Raw genomic sequence first — 21575 nt, 5'->3', positions numbered from 1 at the left:
GAATATAGGAGCAATAGTATATACATTTTTTTTTTCATTTTGGATGCCTTTATACCTACCCATTGTACCTGCTGCAGTTTCCTTTATTTTAATGACAAAGTTTCTTTATGGACTACTATGGTACAAGATAAAAAAGTTTTCTTTTTGTTTTACAGTAACTTTTCATTTAAAAGAGATGCACATAAAAAAAAAAAAAACAAATTACCAAAATCAGCCTTTTTTACAAAAAATGTATTTAAAGCAAAAAGGTGGAAGGATTCCAAAAAGGTGGAAGGATTTAATGCACAGCGCTGCGTATTATGTTGGCGCTATATGAATCCTGTTTATTATTATTATTATTATTATTATTATTATTATTATTATTAATAATGTGTGGTCACACATTTTAAGTTCTTTGGACAAACCTACTAGCAGTATCAAGGAACATTTTCCTCATATACCACCCCCTTAGCTATAAACTATTATCACTGAACTGATCAGAGAGTTTGAATAGGTGGGCTGATTAGTACTAAACTAAAATAATCTCACCTACATAACTCTAAAGCTACGTACACACTTCCAATTATTATCGTCGGAAAACGAACGACGAACGTTCCTGCACGATATATATGAACGATCGTATAGCACCGATCCTGCACATAGAGGTAACGACACGATCGTTCGTAGATATTGTACACACAATAGATACGATCGTTTAAGCGATAGAGGAACTATGTGCACGACAGGAAAGTGAACGAGCGTTCGTTCATCACGCATGCTCTGAACATGGACGATCAACGAACGACCGTACACACGAACGATGTTCAACGATCGTCGCCCAATCCGATCCGCCGGTCCGGTCGTTCGTTTCCAACAATTTTCCTCGTTCGTCGGCGTCGTTGGTTACGTTTTTACCAACGATTTTTTGCCCAATCGATCGTTCGTCGTTCGATTGGAACGATAAAAATTGGAAGTGTGTACGCACCTTTAGCACTAACACACTTACATACAAAAGCACAGGGGAGGGAGGATGCTGGTTGTCCAGAACAGAGAGATTGGGCAAAGGCATGTCGAGTTCCCAGGAGAAGACACACCACTAAATGTGCTTCTGAATAGGGACTTTCTCAGTAAACCAAACATGTTTATAGTAAAATAGGCAAATAAGTTGAAAAATAAATCTGTTATGCCAGTATACAGTGTGATTTTGAATTCTGGCAATATGCTTTAAGTAATAAATGGGGCTGATTATTTTTAAATCTAGCAGAAACTTGCTACATTATCATGTTGTATTACCATGTCTAGTGTTGCAATGAGAAATTTGTGCCTGAAAGTTAACTGAAGCCAATCATTTTGTATGGCTATCCAACCACCATCGATCTAAGAAGCATTCTTCCTATTGACCACCATGCTAAAGTACTGTGAGCTGTGGATATAGTAATTATACCAGGAGTTCCCTGAAGGCCTGAAAGTTATTTCAAGTGTTCCCCCATGTGTAAAAAGTTGAGAATTGCTGGGTAAAGCTGCGTACACACTTGCAATTTTTGTCGTTGGAAAGGATCTTTCACGATCCTTTCCAACGACAAGGGTGTGCACGATACATGAACGGTGCTGTACATACAGCACCGTTCATGCTCTATGGAGAGGGGAGGGGGGAGAGCGACGGAGCGGCACCCTGCTGTGCGCTCTCCCCTTCCCTTTCATTAGGATCGGCTGTCGTCCATCGTCCGTGGATCCGGCAGGTCGGTCGTCCGGACAATGGACGACACCGACTGTACACACGGCAGATTTTCGCCCGATAATTAGCCAATGCCGATTATCGGGCGATAAAAATCTGACGTGTGTACGTAGCTTTAGAGTATCTTATATGGATGCCCCACTTGAGCGTTTTTTTCCCCAGCAGGACTAAAGTACATTTTCTTGAAGGTACAGAAAGGCCATGGGATCAATGAAGCTAGTGTTTATCAAGAGACAAAACAAAGTCAGTTCTGCATTTTCTACAGTCTCCTCTTATGTTCACATGGCTGAAAATGATGATGAATCCCCACGTCTACACATGAATGTAAAGCCCAATGACATATTTCAGACATCTGTGAATTATTATTTTAATTGGTGTTTTTAAAAAAACTTTCATTCCTTACCTGATAGTTGAAGCTGTGCCGAAGTAGCAAATTTCTCCAGCACATGTAATAACTTGAATTGTTTAGATAGAGTGGTATTCATGGTATATTGTGAATGCAAGAGCAGGTGTTCAATATCAGCGCTTGTTCTCTTGCTTTGTGAGGCTTACACAGAAGGCTTGCTTAATGCTGAGATAAGCACTGTAAATAAAACTTCTATTCAAAAGTAGGGTCTATTTACCCCATTGAATAGTTTGTTCAGAGTAGCTGGCAAAAAACGGTTGACTTTAAGAAGGGGCAAAAAAAACAAATACAAAAATCCAACTAAAAGTCAAAAAGTCAGCATATATTTTTGTGGCACATTCTTTAAGACATATCTTTCTTTTGCTCATCGGCAACGAAGATATGGCTAGATACAGTTAATGCAAATAAAAATGGAAAAAACAACCCTCTTGTTATAATGAATGTTTTCACATATGGTCATAGTTCCTTCCTATTCTAGATTTCTCTCCACTCATGGTGACAACAATTTAATCAGACAAGAAGTAAAGCAAAGTACACAATAGGGATACATAACAACATAAACAATTGACTGATGGTTTACTATTTCCCTAATCTACTCAAAACGGAACAAAAATATTTTATTATCTGTTGCTGGTGGGAAAATAGGTGATGAGAAATCTTTTTAAAGGAACAACCAATAACAGTGGAAACTCAATGGAGGTTCTCATTCTTTTCTACTCTTTAACAAAGTTTAGTCTGAACATATGGAAAATAATTGTCAAGCAGTCAATCTAACATTCAACAAACATTCACTGTAGGTGAATCTTCTAGGTGTGTGAGTTTTAACTGACAGTTATTGATTTACCACTCAGTATTGTTTGCTTAGGTCACATTTGCTGCTTGAGGCATTTAGCCCCTAAAATAAATACATGTTTTATATAAATATACACACAGATAGAAATATCTACTTAAATATTCCAAGGCAACATGTTTCAAGAAATTTTGTTTAGATTTCACAAATTAGCTGTGGAAATCTAATAAGCATATATTGTATGTTTTTATGCTATCCGATTTTGTGGCGACCCCTAGAGATCCCCAAACCCACATTAACAAGGCATTTAAAATGTTACGAGTCAATGAAAATGCAACAGCAAATGAATGAGTAATGGGTTTCATGCACTGGATGACTATGTCCCATTACAATGCAGCATAAAAATACCAGATTAGTACAGCAATACACAAACCACAATGGATTCCTTTCTTAATTAAGATCCTTTCTGCTGATAGGCAAGGTGTGTTTTCAATAAATCACTGACAAAAAAATAATCAGTCAACAATAAATTATGGAAAGAGGAAATGAAACGGAGTTTTCACTCTGTTCAGTCAAATAATATTCAGTCAAATAACACATAGTTATTTACACATGCCGTTCGTTGTGTTGGTTCTAGAATATTAATTGAAAGAAAAGTAACATTTTTGGATTCATGAATTACAACTCCATCATGAAATGTTGCCTATTTCTAGTTTGGGCTGCCTCCTGCAGCTACTAAGCATTGCCCTCTGTTGTCAATCCCCACCCATGGATTTTACAGCCAAACACATTGTAGTCTGGAATCTACTGTTATTACTTCTTTGGATGACACGTGGTCATATTTGATTGACCCTCCCATTCTTTGAATTCAGAAAAGAGCCCATATGGCTGATAACAATTATTCTGTCCACTTTGCTTATAAACACTATTTGTATGCACTTGTTAAACTGAATGGTATCAGAATTTACCAGTTCAATTTTGGGTTTAATGTTTAAACTTTAGAAGCAATTAGTTATCAGGATGTGATTAAATGTCATCTGTGATTGGGTATTCCTAAAAATCTGACTATACAAATTGACCCAACTGACTTATTGATTGATGAATATGTGTTTCTGCGATATGCAACAAGAGGATTGCACATTTATGAGTAATTAATTATACATTACTGGGTTTACAATGGTCATTACATAGACCGGACAGCCTCCCAAACTTTTCTCACCCTTTGGAAGGACCTGTCTGACAGACTATATATATATTGTGATCAATTTGAAAGGTTGATTGCACTCTTTCTTCTGCTGCTCTCTATGAACTGGGTTTCCATATAACCTCCATTATAGATTACATTTCTGCAGTGTTCTAGCAGAAGAATGCAATGTATTGTTAAATCTTAGCTACTTCTAAAGGAAGACTTTTATTACCAGTTCTGCTTTCTATTTTTCAATCATAGCAGAATGGAAAGAGCTGCCTTTCCATTCAAGCTGATGTGGAGTCTACGGTCCAATTTTACAGCTGAGATCTTCTGTAATTTGTTAATTATTTCCACATGAGGATCAGATAATGTTGGGAAATGAATGAAAGAACTGCAACTGAATGAAAAGTCTGTGCACTGTTTTACCTGGATGTGCAGCTGAAACCACTAAACAGATAATGTAACCAGTTATTAGGGATCTAAAGAGGGAAATGAATATACTTTTATATATTTAGTTTCATGATATTATGGACAAAGCTAAACATTATTGCAATAAGTAACTCCTTAATCCCTTTGCTGCCTGGTCATTGACCAATAAATGTTCTCTGATGTTACTGATTGGGTGTTCTGAATGTCAGTCTCCCAGGAATGAAAATGCAGACCCATGTTATAAAAAAACCCAAAATGTGAGGGCAAAATATAGATCTGTCATTCTGAAATCATTTTAAAGTAATACGCTTCAGGGCCATCATCCTAACCTTGGTTTTACTAGCTAGCAGGGCCAGTTTTAGAAACTTTCACATTCTCCATGGCATTTTATTCTAGAATGACAGGGATGATAAAAGCTGGAATGTTGTGCATTTGGAAAACCTACTTTAAATTTGCCTAGGGTCCATCCCTGTCCCTGCTGCCAAGTGTACCACAGTCTCTAAATGCCACTTCTACACCTCCATTACTTGTAAATAGTCACAAATGGTAGCAAATCCCCAAAGCCTGCACCAAGAAGTCAGCTCCTACGTGTCGTGTACTCTTTTGGACACTTTTAGCTGCTTTTCTCCGAATGAAAACCAAAACCTGTACCCTTTACCCCAGTGTTTCTTACCTTTATAATGCGGGGTAATCTTTTGAAATACATTTTAGGTCTTCAGGTAACCCCTGCTATAATGACATAATCCACAGCTCATAGTACATTAGCTTGATGGTCAGTGGAAAGAATGCCTCTTACATCACTGGCCATTGGGAGGAATTATTACTATTATTACACAGAATTTATATAGCACCATCATATTACACAGCACTGTACAAAGTCCATAGTCATGTCACTAGCTATCCCTCAATGGGGCTCACATTCTAATGTCCCTACCTTAGTCATATGTCTTTTTAATACAGATTAAGGTCAATTAGGGTTTAACTAATTAACCTAAAGCTGCGTACACACTTGCAATTTTTGTCATTGGAAAGGATCTTTCACGATCCTTTCCAACGACAAGGGACTGCACGATGCATGAACGGTGCTGTACATACAGCACCGTTCATGCTCTATGGAGAGGGGAGGGGGAGAACGACGGAGCGGCACCCTGCTGCGCGCTCTTCCCCTTCTCTTTCATTAGGATCGGTCGTCGTCCATCATCCGTGGATCCGGCAGGTCGGTCGTTCGGACGATGGACGACACCGACTGTACACACGGCAGATTTTCACCCGATATTTGGCCGATGCTGATTATCGGGCGATGAAAATCTGCCGTGTGTACGTAGCTTTACTGTATGTTTTTGGGATGTGGGAGGAAACCCACGATAGAACCTGCAAACTCCAAGCAGATAGTGTTCTGGCTGAGATTTGAACCTGGTACCTAGCGCTGCAAAGTGCAGTGCACTTACCTCTAAAACCCTGTGCTGCCCATAACAACCTCACCTCATTGCTCAGAAACCCCTAGCAACCTGTGGAGGAACCTTAGGGTTCTATGGAACCCTGGTTGAAACGCCCTGCTTTACCCCAACCAATTATGTAACCATATGTTCCCACATCATTATTAAAACCACCCTGAATGACGTTATAGATCATAAAAGCAAGTCCAGAGAGTTAGGACCTCACCAATCATGACATTTTAGGAAGTAGTCACAATTAATATTAATAATTTCTACCTATACAGCACCAACATAATATATAGAGCTCTACAAGGTCCATAGTCATGTCACAACCAGAAAACTTTATTTCTTGTTGCACATTATTTTTAAAATTACTTTATTAGGTAGCTATTTTAAAAAGTGATTAGTGAAATTCTTTTTGAAGAGATAAACGGTAACACGTGGACATTTTACAGCTGCAAGGATTAAATAAAAAAGGGTCTCCTGTTTGAACGTAAACTACTGTGAAGAGTTGCCTTTGAAGTTCACCATCTCATGATCAGTAGTAGATGAACTCGCACTGAACTTGCTGTTTGGCATGTCAATGTTTCTATGCCCCTAAGCATGTCAGTTAATTTAAATGATTTGATACACAGGAAGTCTTTCAAGAATCATTCACCACAATGGTGTTCGTACACCTCGGAGGTTATCGTCCTAAAGCAAGTGAAGCAGATTGTCTGTAGCACAGATCATTTATCTGTACGGCACGGTGAGAAAACTTCTGCCTGACCAAAGTCACATTAACATTCTCATCAAAACCTTTTTTCCTAATGCAAACACAGGAGAACTGTTTAATCAGCACACAGTTCATAATAAGCGCATGGTAGACGCGCCTTCAGCCTGATTAAGTGTCTTTTAGAGGATTCTTTGTTTGGAATATGAATGATAAAGTAGACACGTAATTTACAAAAGCTTTTGTTTCTGCTTCTTGCAATCACTGTCATGTCTAGAAATTGCAACACGGTTCTCATATACCGCTGAAGGAACAAAAGGCTTAATAGGGCTATATCTGCTAGCCTGATGAAGAAATAGGCTATGATTTGTGGGAAGGCCACATAACACAAATCCATTAGCAGCTGAATTCCTCAAGTGGACCTTTTAAGTACATTTTTGCATAAATATATGCTTGACTTGTCACATAACTTGACCATATAACTTTAATGAAAAGCTCAACTTTTTATAAAAATAAAAGCAGTCCAGGCAGAAGACTTCAGCTAGGCTAGGATAATGTCAGCAGTCTGCTGCAGGCAAGAGAAAAAACATTTCTTTAGTCTCCTCTCCCTAAACAATCAATCAAATACACTTTGTAATAAGTAACCAGTGAGGCTGGAGCAGCGGCTGATCTGGATCAGACATCTATATGACAATAAAATCTCTGGGGTAGCCACAAGTGGATGATGAAACCAAATATACGTTTTTAATTTTGCACAATCATAAACTTTTAAAACTTTTTTGGTCCCTTTCTAATTAATTATGCATTATTTGTCATTTTTCTGTGTACTCCATATAATACAGCAAAGCTGACAATATGTCAAATACAATAAAGAGGAAGAATGCTTCTTAGTGATAGTAGCTATTTTGACTGATAGTTGGCTGTGCTGTGTTTTTTTAACAAAGTTTCTGATCACTTGTTATGGCTTTTTTTGGGGTTAGATAGGTTTGTATTTCCATATAAGACAATAGGAATGCAAAATAATAAAAAAAAAAAAAAAACAGGTCAAATGCAGGTTAAAATAAGGTCAACTGTAATTCAGAGACACCTGTCAATGAATTCTGAAGAATCTTGGAAAAAGTGCAAACTTATTTTGAACTAATGCCATCAATACAAGCCCAGATTCCCAGGACACAAGCCTTCAGGAATTAGACCTATTGCTGTGAAATAGTAAGATGGTATGAAAGGGGAATGCAAAATAATTTCGAAGATTAGTGTGCCCCAATACAGCAAAACCTCAAAAAACTCAAAACTTACACTGATCTGACTGCAGTAAGCCAAAATCTGACGTTGAGTTTCTGCACATAGCACTTAATCTTTTTAATTTAAAATTCTTTGGGTGACAACGATCTGAAACAATCTCTGGGTCTGAACTCCACCCCCAATCAGAGAACATAAGAAATCTGTACAGTACATTAAATAACAACTAAAAAATATTATATTCTAAACTGACGGATGGATGTGATACATTAGCTGGACAAGGTAGCAAGGTTGTGAACTATGTGGCGAAAAAAATGAGTAACAAAGAGTTCTACGATAAGCACCCGCCTCGTTCCCTTAGCAGCACTTCAAAAGAAAATATTCACCATTTCAGAAATCAGTACATATTGGTGGTCCCATCTGTTTCCAACAGTGATAAAATCCACTCTGTTTACATTTTTATCTTGAACTGCATGGAACCCATTCACAATGAGTGTCCTCGATCTTGCCGTTTTGAAACATTGCACATTGTTAATAAGAATTTTTCATGTAGAACATTAAAGTTGTCCACTTATAAGAATAGCTTGAAAGTTGTTTGTAAAAAAAGGTGGAAAATTCAATAGAAAAATCTGTTTTAATCTTTAAACTTCATTGTTAAATACGCTTCATGAAGGACATTAGAATAACTAACTGCATGGAAAAACATGTTTTCAATTACAAGAGTATAACATTTATTTAAAGCTAAGACTTGTGTTAAACTGGAAAATGTAAAATACATAGAGATATATTAATTCCCTTCTAGTATTCCCAGGTGTTTTGCTTTTCTATAAATTACAACACCAAGATAACTTTGAGGTCCCCAGACTGCAGAGGGCCCATGGGGAGGTTTGAAACTTTTTTATCATGTCAGGTCTGCCCTGACTGTGCCATCAACCTGTAATCCATCTGGCTTGCCGCAGACTGGTCCTATGCCCTCACCCCTCTTTGTGATGGCATCAAGCTTTTTTTGGGTCTTTATTGTATGTGTGGATGGTCTTATGGAGTTTTTGGAAATTCTCCACCTCACCAGCAGCAATATGGACATCCTTACACTCGGTAGTGAGAAAGACACCTGGAACATCACATAACTATGGCTTATGTAAAATCTGACCTCCAGCCAAGTCTTTTGTATCCTTGCAATGAGTTCCCTACCCACTTCCATTTCTAATTTATTTTGACGGAAGATGCTGTGGGTAAGGGTTTGATACCATCTTATAAAGTGAAAGGTTCATTGACTTGTACTAAAGGGCATAATGTCAGCAGTCAAACCATCCCAGAAGTGAGGCTTATTAAGAAGATATGTGGGAGTGAATTTTAAGGAATGGGGTGTGGGAATGGGGACCAGTGCAAGGTTACAAATATTTAAGGAAGAATTTTTATTAATTATTGGAGTGGGAAATGGAGTGGTGGGTGAGTGGCGAGGTATAGCACTACTACAACTACTATGTAATTAGCGAAGATGAAGGATGCGGTTGACAGCTCCAAAACCTGCTTATATCAGAAAAAAAAAAATATCAGTGGGTGTTCCCATATCATATGACAAGCTGCCTTTAACATCTAAAAGAAATTAAAAAAAATCTCGCTCATACAGGTGCTGCGATAAACACTGTTTGCAGAGACTTAGGCTGCTAACTTTTCAAAACAGTCATTACTTCATAGTCCAAAGAGAGATTTCAAAGCTCACTGCCGCTGCAATAAGCTAAAACTCCTGTATCTATTCTTTGTCCCCTCTAAACTGCTCATGCTATCTCTTGCCATGGTTCATAATGAAAGTTATTCATATGGTAATAAGCTTTGTCCTGGAGATAAGCCAGTGACATATCAGAAGGTGAGAGCAGAGGATAAGAGAGAAGTAAGTCTGAAGAGGGCACGGCAGATTCTTCTAAAACTGGTTATAGCTTTGTACAGGTTGTGATCCAATTCAAATGCTATCAGATGCCAAGCACTGCTGGAGCCATTAGCATGGCACAGATATTTCACAGGGAGAGATCAAATAATTCACCCATGTGTGAAGCTTTCCTTGGTGGAATGGACTGCCTATAAAATGGGGTCTGCAAAGGGGAACAAACTCAAAGTTAAACAACCGTTTAGAACAGATAAAGCAGATAGCAGTTCGTTTCTTTTTTTATGATCAGTAAAAAAAATTTACGAGTTCATTTGTTTTAGCGTTGTAATATGGCAGATTTTCTAGATAAGCTCCTTTTCATCTTAGATGAAGGGGCCCAAGAGTCAAACACAGTGTAAAAACCAGCCATATATGTCAATTAAAACTGTATAGCCCAAGTCCAGGTAGTTTATTTTTTCTTTTTTATTAGTGCCATATATTCAAGCATCTATCAATATTAGGTGACATTTGTTTCTCCATGGGTGAAGATAGACTTTTAAGAATATTTCTTTTTGCTTTGTCTAAAAGTGTCACCAATGTACAAATAAAAAACAGCCAGATTCTCCACTTTAAGATCCTATACAACCACAGGTGTCCTAATCCAAAAAATGCTGACTGCCTGGCTTTTTCTAGCTTTAATATTTGAAGTTACTGACCTAGAATAAGTACCTAGAATAGTAAATATGTACCAGATAAGTCAAATGTCCTAAGATATATTAGACCAACCAGGGAACTAGCATTTTCAGCAATGGCAGCCTTCATATTTACTAAGCAAAGATTTATCACAGCCAAATGGACCCATAACCGCTTACATTCTGTAATACACATTTATGGTGTATTTGCTGAAACCTTTCACAGCTGCTGAACAGAAAAATCTCCATTTTTAGACGCACACGATAGGTCATAGAACTAAAATGAAAAGTTTGCCACAACCATTTCTTCAAATGAACAACCATTAATATAAAATTACTGGTAAGGCAATAGACATTTTGGTATTTTGGGAAATACAGTCTGCCCAGTGAATAATGTTCCAGAATTCACAGGTTTTCACCAGCAGCTACAGATGAAGCTTCAATCTCCTCAACACCCCAGCATTTGTAGTGACGTCGCAAATGGCAACAGAGAGTGACAAGAGAGAAGTCTATGGCCTCTAGGGAAGAAATGTAGTACCAAGTCAAGTAAATGAATATACTTTATATTCTACACTGTTCTAAACATGGGTGACCAGGGGAAACAGTAACAAGCACAAGTTGAAAAATGTTTTGAACTATAGAAAATGGAAACGTGTGATAATGAAGATGTCTCGCTCAGTGATTTCCCCAATTATGTGGTTACCATCAGGGAAACACAATGGCATCATCTGACTGTTGGTCACAAGCGGTAATCCTGGTTACGATAACTCGTTATTACAGTCCCCAGAGATTTTATAATCCACTATTTAGTTTAGCTTTGCCAGTGACCACCTGAAACCAAGGAATACATCTTTAGTAAAATTTTAATAGAACTTCAGACATCACACAAGGTTTCCAAAGAAGTGAAATTGTGAAAGCAGATATTGAACCTCACAGTAGAAGAATGTGTGTTTTGCAAGCTTTAGTTCAACAAAGCATAAATCTTTCCCACAATGCACTGTCTACACTTGTTCTGCCACTAAGGGACTTTCCAGTTTATTAACTGGCTGTTATCTGGTGTCCCTATTTATTTAACCCTTCCTAGCTGATGATTACTGTCTGGAGTCTTATCACTTAGTTAATATGTCCCATGGTGTCAAACAAGATTATAGAATAATGCAGGAGTCTAGTAAAAACAAAAGTTGGAAGCTAATTATTTGAAGGAGTTTAATCAGATTTTTACCAGCACAATAAGCTGCATTTACATTCTTCCAACATTACAGGTGTTGTGCCTAGCATATTTGTCTTTGATCTGGGTTGTGCCTTTGTTCTAGCAGGTGGGAAAAAAACATTTTTTAACCTAATTACTGCAGAGGCACTAAACCACATTAGAGAATACGAAGGTTGGGCATGTTTATTTTCATACCTTTCAAAGGATTTTTTATACTTTATAATTTCTTTCTGACCTATAGTGATATCTAAAAAAAATTATCACAAACTTCATCTTCATGGCCATATTAGGCTTTTTAAAAACTTTGCCATGGTGGTGCTTTTTCTATTTCATGTGCTCATATTGTTTTTATGGTTCAAGCACAGTGCAAAGTGCTAACATGTCATGATGTCTGAATCTGCAATTATTTACAACATATCCTTAAATGCAGCATGATGCACCTTTCATAATATGCTGATATGCAGCAAACATATAAGAACATGTCAGATTTACATGTATTAGTTTCTGTATTGTAGGGAAACTTTACAATTTACAACATGAATGTAGCCTAGGTGGTGCTTCTACCACCAACTTCACCATGTTGACCATCATGGTCATTTTTGTTAAACGCATTGGGTTTTTATATAGGTCTATCACCATTACTGAAGGCATGGTTTAAATTAATGAATTTTTTGCATGGTTGAAGGTTGAATATGAGGAAAAAGCCAACAATTTCCACTGAATACACCTATTTTAGACATGACTATAGGTAAGAGCTCCACTGAACTATATATGTAATATGAAGATGTTCCTCAATGTGTAAAAATCAGGATATAAAAAATGTTTCTGGATTGTAGAATCCTGTAAGGTACCCATGATCTAGTTTAAGCATTCACTGTAACCTACTTTTTTCAATTAGAATTGATCAGCATAATGTCAACATTTACTAGTTTAGCATTGCAAGGGTAGCAATTTTAGCTTTCCTGCATAGGGGGACAATTAAAATGCAGATTATTACTCCAAGCACCACAACTCTTTTTGGTGTCTGTCTTCCCTGTACTGTTGTGTGGGGAAATAAGTAAGAATCTATATTTAGTTATGCATTTATAAATCAGTGCTCTGCTCAAATGTGATATATATAGCAGTGAAAGTCGCAGGATTCCCCAAGCTGCACATATTGTAATTAAAATGATTGAGAAACTCCAAATCGGTGCCTTGTCCCTTATCAGCAAAATGAAGTAATGCTGTTCGTAATTCCAAGACAGATGGTACGAGAAAAAAAGCACAGTATTAGAATCTGCAATTTCCAAAGCATATGGATCAACATCTTGAAGCACTGTTTCAGTATAATCAAAAATACTTATCAACAAATCAGCACACTTACACATTTTCCAATTTAATTGCATCACTTCCAGCCTTGGAAAATTGTTTATTTTTTATATGAAGCATAAGAGAAGAATTTTACCATAAATGCTGTGCTTACCTACAAATATCCCCTTTTACATATATGTATTTTTTATGGTTAACATTCAACAAACATCATAAAATGATGACCAACAAATGGATTCCACATATTTTGGGGTATTTACCATTCCCTCTGCTACCGAACAGACCAATAAAATAAAAAGTGAAATACACTATAGCATAGTCATTCTGAAAATAAAGTGACACTATAGTATTCCCCTTTACTCCTCCTTCGGTTGCTACATAAAAGGTATGCAGATGAAGAGGGGAAGGAAAAGCTAGACCAGCACAGGGAAAAATACAAATTCCTGGAAGAAAACATAAGCTAAACCATGCATGGAGGGAGGGAGCTATGCCTGATTTTATTTTGAATAGCCATTCTTTCTATTTTATGAAAAGGGAAATCAATACAAAGTAAGCAAAATCATTGATTCTTCTTTGTTTTTACCTTTCAAGTTAGGGACAGGGTAACTTTAAATTTAATGCCTTAGCCAAAAAAAAATTCAGTGGTATGATGGAATTCTGGGACTAGCCTGCTCCTATAAGTTCACTGAATGTGTACCTATCCCAGCTTACATCACTTTACAAACCCCAAGCACCAAGGTAGAGGCATGAACTCACACAAGGAGTATGTACCGCACTGGGATTCATCTAGCAGAGGTCTGGATAATTTGGTATATATGACATGGAAGGCATTACAGTAAACCCTTCTAAAAAAACAGACAATAAAACCTAAGCACACATGCTGTATTTCTTACTGTTATTCTTTCATCTTTGTCATTAATTGGCGCCCCGTCCTTTCTCCATGATATTGTTGGCTCAGGATGACCTCGAGGAGGCTGACATTCCATGACGGCTGGTTCTCCCACTGCTACCATCACATCTGAAGGATTTTGTCTGAAATCATCTCTCAAAACTGTAGAGGAAAAAAAATGTATATTAGCATAATAATGTAATATGTACATTATTACATATTACATATTATTGTACATAATATGTACAATAATGTAAATAATGTAATACATAATACTGTAATATTCTTCTAGCAAAGCAATTACGGTTTTTGAGATAACTGCCATGTATATGTGTTTTTAATTTAGTAGTTCAATCCTGGAACAAAAATTGGCATGTCGGTGAGATAAAAGACAAATTTTATGTGGAACCCACAGTTGTGGTCAGTTATGACAACCCTAATATAACACAAGCTAACATTTGCAGTTGAAATCTTGGGAAAAATTTGTCTACATCTCGTAGTCTATTCCAAACATACTTTTAACTGGCTTGTTGATTTGTGTTACTGGTATAGGGAAGAGAAGGAAAAGAAAATATTCAAAAGTATGAGCACATGGGCATTTCAAGAACTGTTGATGATGGGCTACTACAGAGGTGTCTGAGAAATGGGTGTTCCAATTACATAGTTGATATAAAAGTATATCGATAGCAGTGGTTCTTAACCATACTCATTTTAGGTATGAGAACCAAATGAATGGGATAAGACTGATCTGTATATATTTAAAAGAAAACACCATAATATTTCCATTAATAAACCTATCAGCTTTTTAATAAAAAAAAATATCAGCTTTTTTAATAAAAAAAAAATAAAGACAGTGAGTTGGCCAAATCCAGTCTTTGTGAATGGCTGCTATGATCAGAAGAGGATGCCATTCTGGTTTCCATCTAACCAAATTCACAACTGGTAAGAGAGGACAAGCAGAAAGCTAGCTTGTATACAAAATCACCTTGAAGCAATGCAGAGAAAGTAATTTACGAGAACTGTTAATTAAAATTCTGATTAAATTATTCCATGCATGTACATCATGATATATCACAGTGAGAGGGAGGAAGCCAACTGGCGCTGCCAAATATGTTCTATTTTGCCTCATATTTCATTCTTGCAGATTGCTGACAATTTGCATTTAGCCATTCATTAATTAACTGCTAATACAGTGAAAATCAGGGAAAAAATGAGCTTTAGTGAAGAGATAGTGAACTTGGAATATTTAATTGAAAATCATTACTTGTCATTAACTTTAACCGTTGTGATCAATATTGCAGGGAACCAAAAAAAAAGTTCATCTTTGAAACAAGGGCATTTATTACAAAGCAATCTGATGTTTTTCAACAATGCAAAAATCCTATTAGTGATATCTGGGTACTTTATTGGTTGCAAATCAAACAATGAGTGCCAATAAGATAAATGCCCATTGTTAGGTGCAGGATTGCCATGAAAAATCTCCAAGCAGAAAAGTCACAAGATGACTTTATACATGAGTAAACACAGTCACCATACAACTACATTTACTATCTCATTCAGTAATTAAGTGGGGAGGTTGATCAATCTAACTGCTTCCTGAACAACCAATAAAACAACCAATAATGGTGAATATTTGGGCAAATATGTAGGGAACCTTGGGAGCTTATTCTCAAGTGGCTCATACATAAAGGTGCCCATTGCTGTGCTGAAGCTTCTTCGACTGGAATTTGGGATTCCTATTTTTCCCAGGTTGTCACTGTGAGTCCTGTGTTGTCACCCCCACCTTAGTGTTGTAGGGGAATGCTGATGTATGAGGAGTATATGGATGAGGCCACTGCTGAAAATGCAACTGGCCTGTATGTCACACTAATTCAATATTTTATCAGATGCTTGAAACACACATGGCGATCCAAAATTCTGACTTTTCTTTTCCTAATCTGTATGCTTGTTACTGGTGAATATCTTGTTACTGGTCAGTGTTTTTGTTGTGTTCTTGTATAGAAGACAGCAGTGTTAATAATAACATAATAGTACTTTTGTGAGTACTGGGTAGATGCCAGCACCCCATTCCCACTTGGAACACCTATATGCACCAGGCTATCTTCTGCAAATGGCACTAAATTTAATAAAATTTGACATGTCCTTCAAGACCAGTGTATTTATGATTTTTTTTATTTTTTATATGCACTGAGCAGTTGAAAATATTCTGTGTGTAGGATTAAAAGCTACATTTAATTATGTTATTTGATCGGCATGATGACTAATGTAAACACAGGTGTTGGACTGGCTCTCGTGTGCCACTATTCAGTGTTAAATAAATATACAACCTTCCATCTGAGCAAATTTAGCAATGTGTGCGATCACTCCTGATTTTTTTTTCACAAGTCATGCCATTGATATGGCACATACCATTTGCTCTCTGGAATCCTGGAACAACACTGAAATAGGTTGGACATTAAAAAACATTTTGCAGTTTTCATTGCTTAACAGTCCCAAAAGGCCACCGTGAGACAAGTTGATATATTCCTAATTACAGGTATTAGACATAGAAAAAAAAAACACATTTATGTAAAATAATTTTAATAAATTTTAAATGTGATCCTTATTTCTTCCATTACAACTTTTCAAAGCAATATCTGCACCTGTCGTAAGCCCTGTGCATATCACATGACCCCAATGCAATTTTTTTTTGCATCTTGCAACTTGCGTATATGTAAAATGTCCTACTATTTATGGGCTTCACATGGTTCTTATGATCAAGCACATTTAGTATGTTAAAAAATCAGAACCAGTGTGTAGCCTTTCTTAGCATGTACAAGACAAGTAGATGCTTCCCCGGGTATCATAGGCAGGGAAACCTCTGCCAATGCTTGGTCATATTAGCTCCCTGCCACTGCACTCATCTGATTAGAAGCAGCACATCTGTGTCCCAGAGATTTTCCATGTTTAAAAAAAATGTCACTACCCTTTTCTATGTTGGAAACAGTCAATTTAAAGTCCATTTAATCTATAAATACTTGTTCAAGGATAAAGTACACAACTGCAGAAAGGAGGGAAGGATGGGCACATTCATGGCCAGCCATAGGGAACCCATAAAATAACATAACAAAGCAAAACCCAAAATGTTTTTTCATTGTTTTTATGTCTTCTGTATATGTCCCCTGTCAGGTGGTTCCCCAATGATAGGCCAGTTCCTTCTGTTCTCCTTAATAAAGTTTTCCTTTTATTAAATATTACTGTACCTCAATCTAAGTGCCGTATTGTCATGTCAACAGTCCATCCTTACACAAAGTCCTCTCTGAATAATTTTGAGATCATACAGATGCAGGTAACTGCGGCAGGATGCAGCAAAGTTGTTGTAGCTGGAGTATTTATAGAAGAATTTTTGAAGGCACAGGATTAGAAACAACCAATGGTGCAGTGTGGCAGAGTTTTAAATTTGTATATATATATATATATATATTTACAAATAAAATATGTATATTAATATAATAATATTGTATTACTGGATGGGAAATCACATACATATTTGAAATCTTTTACCTACAAAAATCTTCAGTTTTGTCAGGGCACTTGCATACTATAACCTTTTTGTGAATATTTGTGAATATGCCTGTGGGCGCTTTCTGTTTGCCCAGTTAATCATACTTCTATTAAAAAAAATGATATTTAGCAAAACTTGTTGATTTTTTATTTAAAGGATGTGGCGACAGAACCCTTTGCCCAGTTTTTATTTTTGCTTAAGATATTCAGTAATTGAAGAATAAAGGAAAATGAGGTTTGGAACATCTGGGTGAAACGTTTCAATTTTAGGTTTAAACAGAGTACAGAGTACACCACGGGAGTGACGGGTGCATATTATTACAGGGCTGCAAGCAACATACCATGAAATGTCACATTAAAAAGAGAAAAATGGATTTCATAATCCTAACTTGGTATTACAAAAATAAAATAGCTATCTATCTACATATGGAATCAAAACTCACTTAATGACTGTCTGTTGTCTTACAAAGGAAAATGCCAATTTGCCTTGGAGACACACACTCCTAACCAGAAACAAATGTATTCAATTATCTGTACAGACTTTGCTCCTGCCAGGAAGCATACTGCCTTTCTTGATTCATATTATTAAACTTGTTTGACATGCAGCAAGCAAACACATTTATAATGGTAGCCCGATAGAAAGAAGACTACTGAGACAAAAGGAAACTCGCGGATGCGGTTAAGTCAGTTCAGAGCACTGACGAAAGCCAGATTTTTTTTCTTTACATATTTTAGCATGCCTTTTTCTTTTGTGCCTTTTTTTCTCTGAGTCTACCCAACATTCAGAAATATTTAGATTTTTCTTTAAATATTTTAGCATTCCTTTTTCTTTTGTGCCTTTTTTTCTCTGAGTCTACCCAACATTCAGAAATATTTAGATACAAGTATTATTTCAGAAACGCTCTACTAACTAATTAAAGAAACTGCTAATATAATCCAGATAACATGCAAAGTCCACTCAGTTTAATGAGTTGTGTAATGTTAACTGCATTGTATCAGGTTCAGTAAGGTTTTCACAGGACTTCTGGGGCTGATCAGGACTAACGCGTGATGTCACATGACTTTGTGCTGTACCACCTCCCAATGTACCTTTTTGTAAAGCCAATGTGACTAAGGACGTTGTGGGAATAGAGAACTGATTTCCCTTAGGAGTTTTTGGATGCTGACTTGCGTCAGAAAATGCTGGTTGTCTGACCCATTGGCTTTTTAACTTCTACTAAATTTTTCTAAGCAATTCCAACAGTTCTTAGTACCTTTTTCCAGGTACCAGCACTGTTCCATAGAAAGAAGGGCAGTGTGTCACATGCTATCTAACACTAAAAGTGCCAAGTATGTTATTTTTCTCCTATGGTCAAATGTAAGGGTAGGGGAAAAATTTTAGGCAGATGCAGAGGCCATCGTCCTAGCATCGACAAAGCATACATTGACTTTCAATAAAAATAATTTTCTTCAAAAGATGAATGACTATCAAATGCAACAAGCATTTGGGTAGAAAAATTTTCTCTTTGGGCAAATAAACTGGTAAAGTACCCTAATAGTTTTTTTTTTTCTAACTTTCCTTAAATAGTGCATGGTCTAATTGTAGAATAGTTGTACGCCTCCTCAGTTAGAGATTAGTGTGCTAGCCCATGTGCCTTGTTGTACTCACAGTTAGGTTTATGCAGTCATTGTAAACTAGGCTCTTGTTACATTATGAAAACTAACAATTTTTTTCCAGTTTTGTTAGTAGGCGTTAAGGAGAAGAAGCAGGTATACACATGAATAAAAATATAAAGTTGTACAAATATATTGAGTAGTCAGAGGTAGTAAAACCCTTATAAATATATATTTCATATATGTTTAGATTTACATGGTTTCTGTTTCTATAACAAACAATTGTGGATGTTTTTCCCCGATCAATAAAACCAAAGATTCCTGTATTTCAGGAGAAATATAACTAAAGAATGTTTTTTTATCCAGCAAATAAACACAGCTACATTATATCTGATTGTATAGTTTAACCTTTTTTTGTTTTACATATTTCTACAAATCCTGACCTAAATAGGGAGATTGGATATAAGAAAACCAAGAAGGAATCTAACTACCACCATCACCTTCCATACTACTATGTTAAAGATTCCTAAACATTGTGAGCAGAAAGATAACATACTTCATTCCACCTTCCAGAAACAATCATACAATAAAGTAAACCTTTGCATAGAACCCTGGGGGGATGAGATGCTTGCATTGTAAAGATAATTGATAGCCCTCTGGAAGGCCAACTGTACAGAGGTAGATTATTTGAACTGTGGCCCCTACCTGTTTGTTTGGCTGTGTACACACGTGTAATAATTGTCGCTGGAAACGAACGATCCACGACAGATCGTTTGATAATTGTTAACAAAAAAAGTGCTCATTGACTGGTCAACAACGCCGACGAACGAGGAACCTCGCTGGAAATGAATGACTGTCCCGGCGGATCTGATTGGGTGACGATCGTTCGTAATCTATTGTGTGTCTGATCGTTCAGTGATCGTGGATTGTTCTGTGATACACTTTCCCCTGTACATGTCACTTCCTGCATTGTTCAAGTGATCGTACCTAGTGTGTACATTATTGGTGGATTATATTTGAACAATCGTTACAGCATGTACAGAATTGTGCACAATACGGTCATTCAAAATAGTCGGGAATAATCGTTGATCGTTCGCTTTCAAACAGTAATTATTGCACGTGTGTACCTAGCCTTACCCTCTGAACAATTAAAATGGAACATCCAGAAGGGTCAGTTGTGTTTTGCATCTGACATGGGTTTGTGAAATATAAAATAAGGATTTATTTTTTTCAGTGGTTTAGTTTTTGCAGATAAAAATGGCAGATATTATGGGAAGCTTCCAGGTACTGAGAGTGAACATAGGTATGATATATGATCATCTGATTATAATTCATGAAACAATCTAAGAGCTGGCATTGCTCATTATTTTTTTCTTAGCTTCACCATTGGCATCCCTGGAGCCTGGTGCCCCATACAGATCTGACGCTACAACTATACATCTCAGCACTGTTTTGTTTTACCTCAACACAGATTAAAGCGTAACTAAAGGCACAAAAAAATAACACATATAGCAGTCTAACACAGCATCAACAAAATAGTTTTTATTTTCAGTACATCCTTTGCTACATTACCTGTAGGCTATTGGAACCCATGAGATGTCTGCTTTTACATTTTACCCCAAAAAATGGTACCTACAATTGATTGATCCCCATATTAACATTCCTACAGTCCCAAATGTTCCATAAAAAAGTAAAATGTAAATGAGTTAATTTTTTCTTCTAGTCAAGACAGATTTCAGGCCTAACATTTGCTTTGAAATCTCATATTGTCATGGTAACCGCCGGTTTACTTGGTTCCTCACAAGACCTTCTGTGGCCTATATGTCTTGATTAGACTGGAGTGGTGCATATGATTACTGCTCACAGCCTGTCTCCTACTGAAATCATTAATTAGTGGTAACAATGTACAGATGGGGGAGTGACATACAGTGAAGGCATTTTGGACTGGTCCTAAAGACTTCATTTTTTACCACAGATATGTAGTGTCAACGTGCTTAGGAGCAACAAAAGGGATTTGTTTCACTGTCCAATAGTAATTATCATCGCACTTTTCAGCTTCTGACAAAATCAATAACTCCAAAACTACATCACTGTCAAAACAGAGTAGGTCTGAAGGTTTGAAACACATTGCTGGTTTCATTTCCAGCCATCTTGTGACTTCCTGTTGATAAACATGTGGGACATTTTGTGGTAGAAATAATGCGCCCGAGCCATAACATGCATATGTAAGAAATGGAATATAAAAGACTATTTGAAGAGATTAGCTGCAAGCGGTGGGCCTAACAGAAAGGAGAACTTATTCGGTACACAACATAATCAAGACTCTTAACATTATAATACACCCCTGAATGGAAAGCTTTTCTCCCTGCTTTTTACAGAAAATTACTTCTATTTTTATATTTTAAGCTACCTCATTTTAGTGACTCATGTAAAATGCTTCATGCATCCTAATCAAGACAATAAAACTTCAAGTCAACTACTGCAATGTTACATAATAATAAGGAAGAATGTATGTGTATTGGTAACAGATTTATAACTCAGTACCATAGTAGTTTTGAATA

General features: G+C 36.7%; 1 protein-coding gene across 3 annotated transcripts in view; it reads right to left on the bottom strand.

Annotated features, from left to right (window-relative positions):
* ROBO1 (roundabout guidance receptor 1) overlaps nt 1-21575 on the bottom strand; it is a 649014-nt gene that overhangs the window by 76031 nt on the left and 551408 nt on the right. For all 3 annotated transcript variants that reach the window (XM_072431970.1, XM_072431971.1, XM_072431972.1), the window contains one exon: nt 13883-14040. In XM_072431970.1, the coding sequence (XP_072288071.1) occupies nt 13883-14040 (158 nt within the window). The remainder of the gene's footprint in view (nt 1-13882; nt 14041-21575) is intronic.

The sequence above is a fragment of the Pyxicephalus adspersus genome, chromosome 1 (genome assembly GCF_032062135.1).
Source record: "Pyxicephalus adspersus chromosome 1, UCB_Pads_2.0, whole genome shotgun sequence".
Taxonomy (NCBI): domain Eukaryota; kingdom Metazoa; phylum Chordata; class Amphibia; order Anura; family Pyxicephalidae; genus Pyxicephalus; species Pyxicephalus adspersus.
This window is presented reverse-complemented; position numbering and strand designations above follow the sequence as displayed.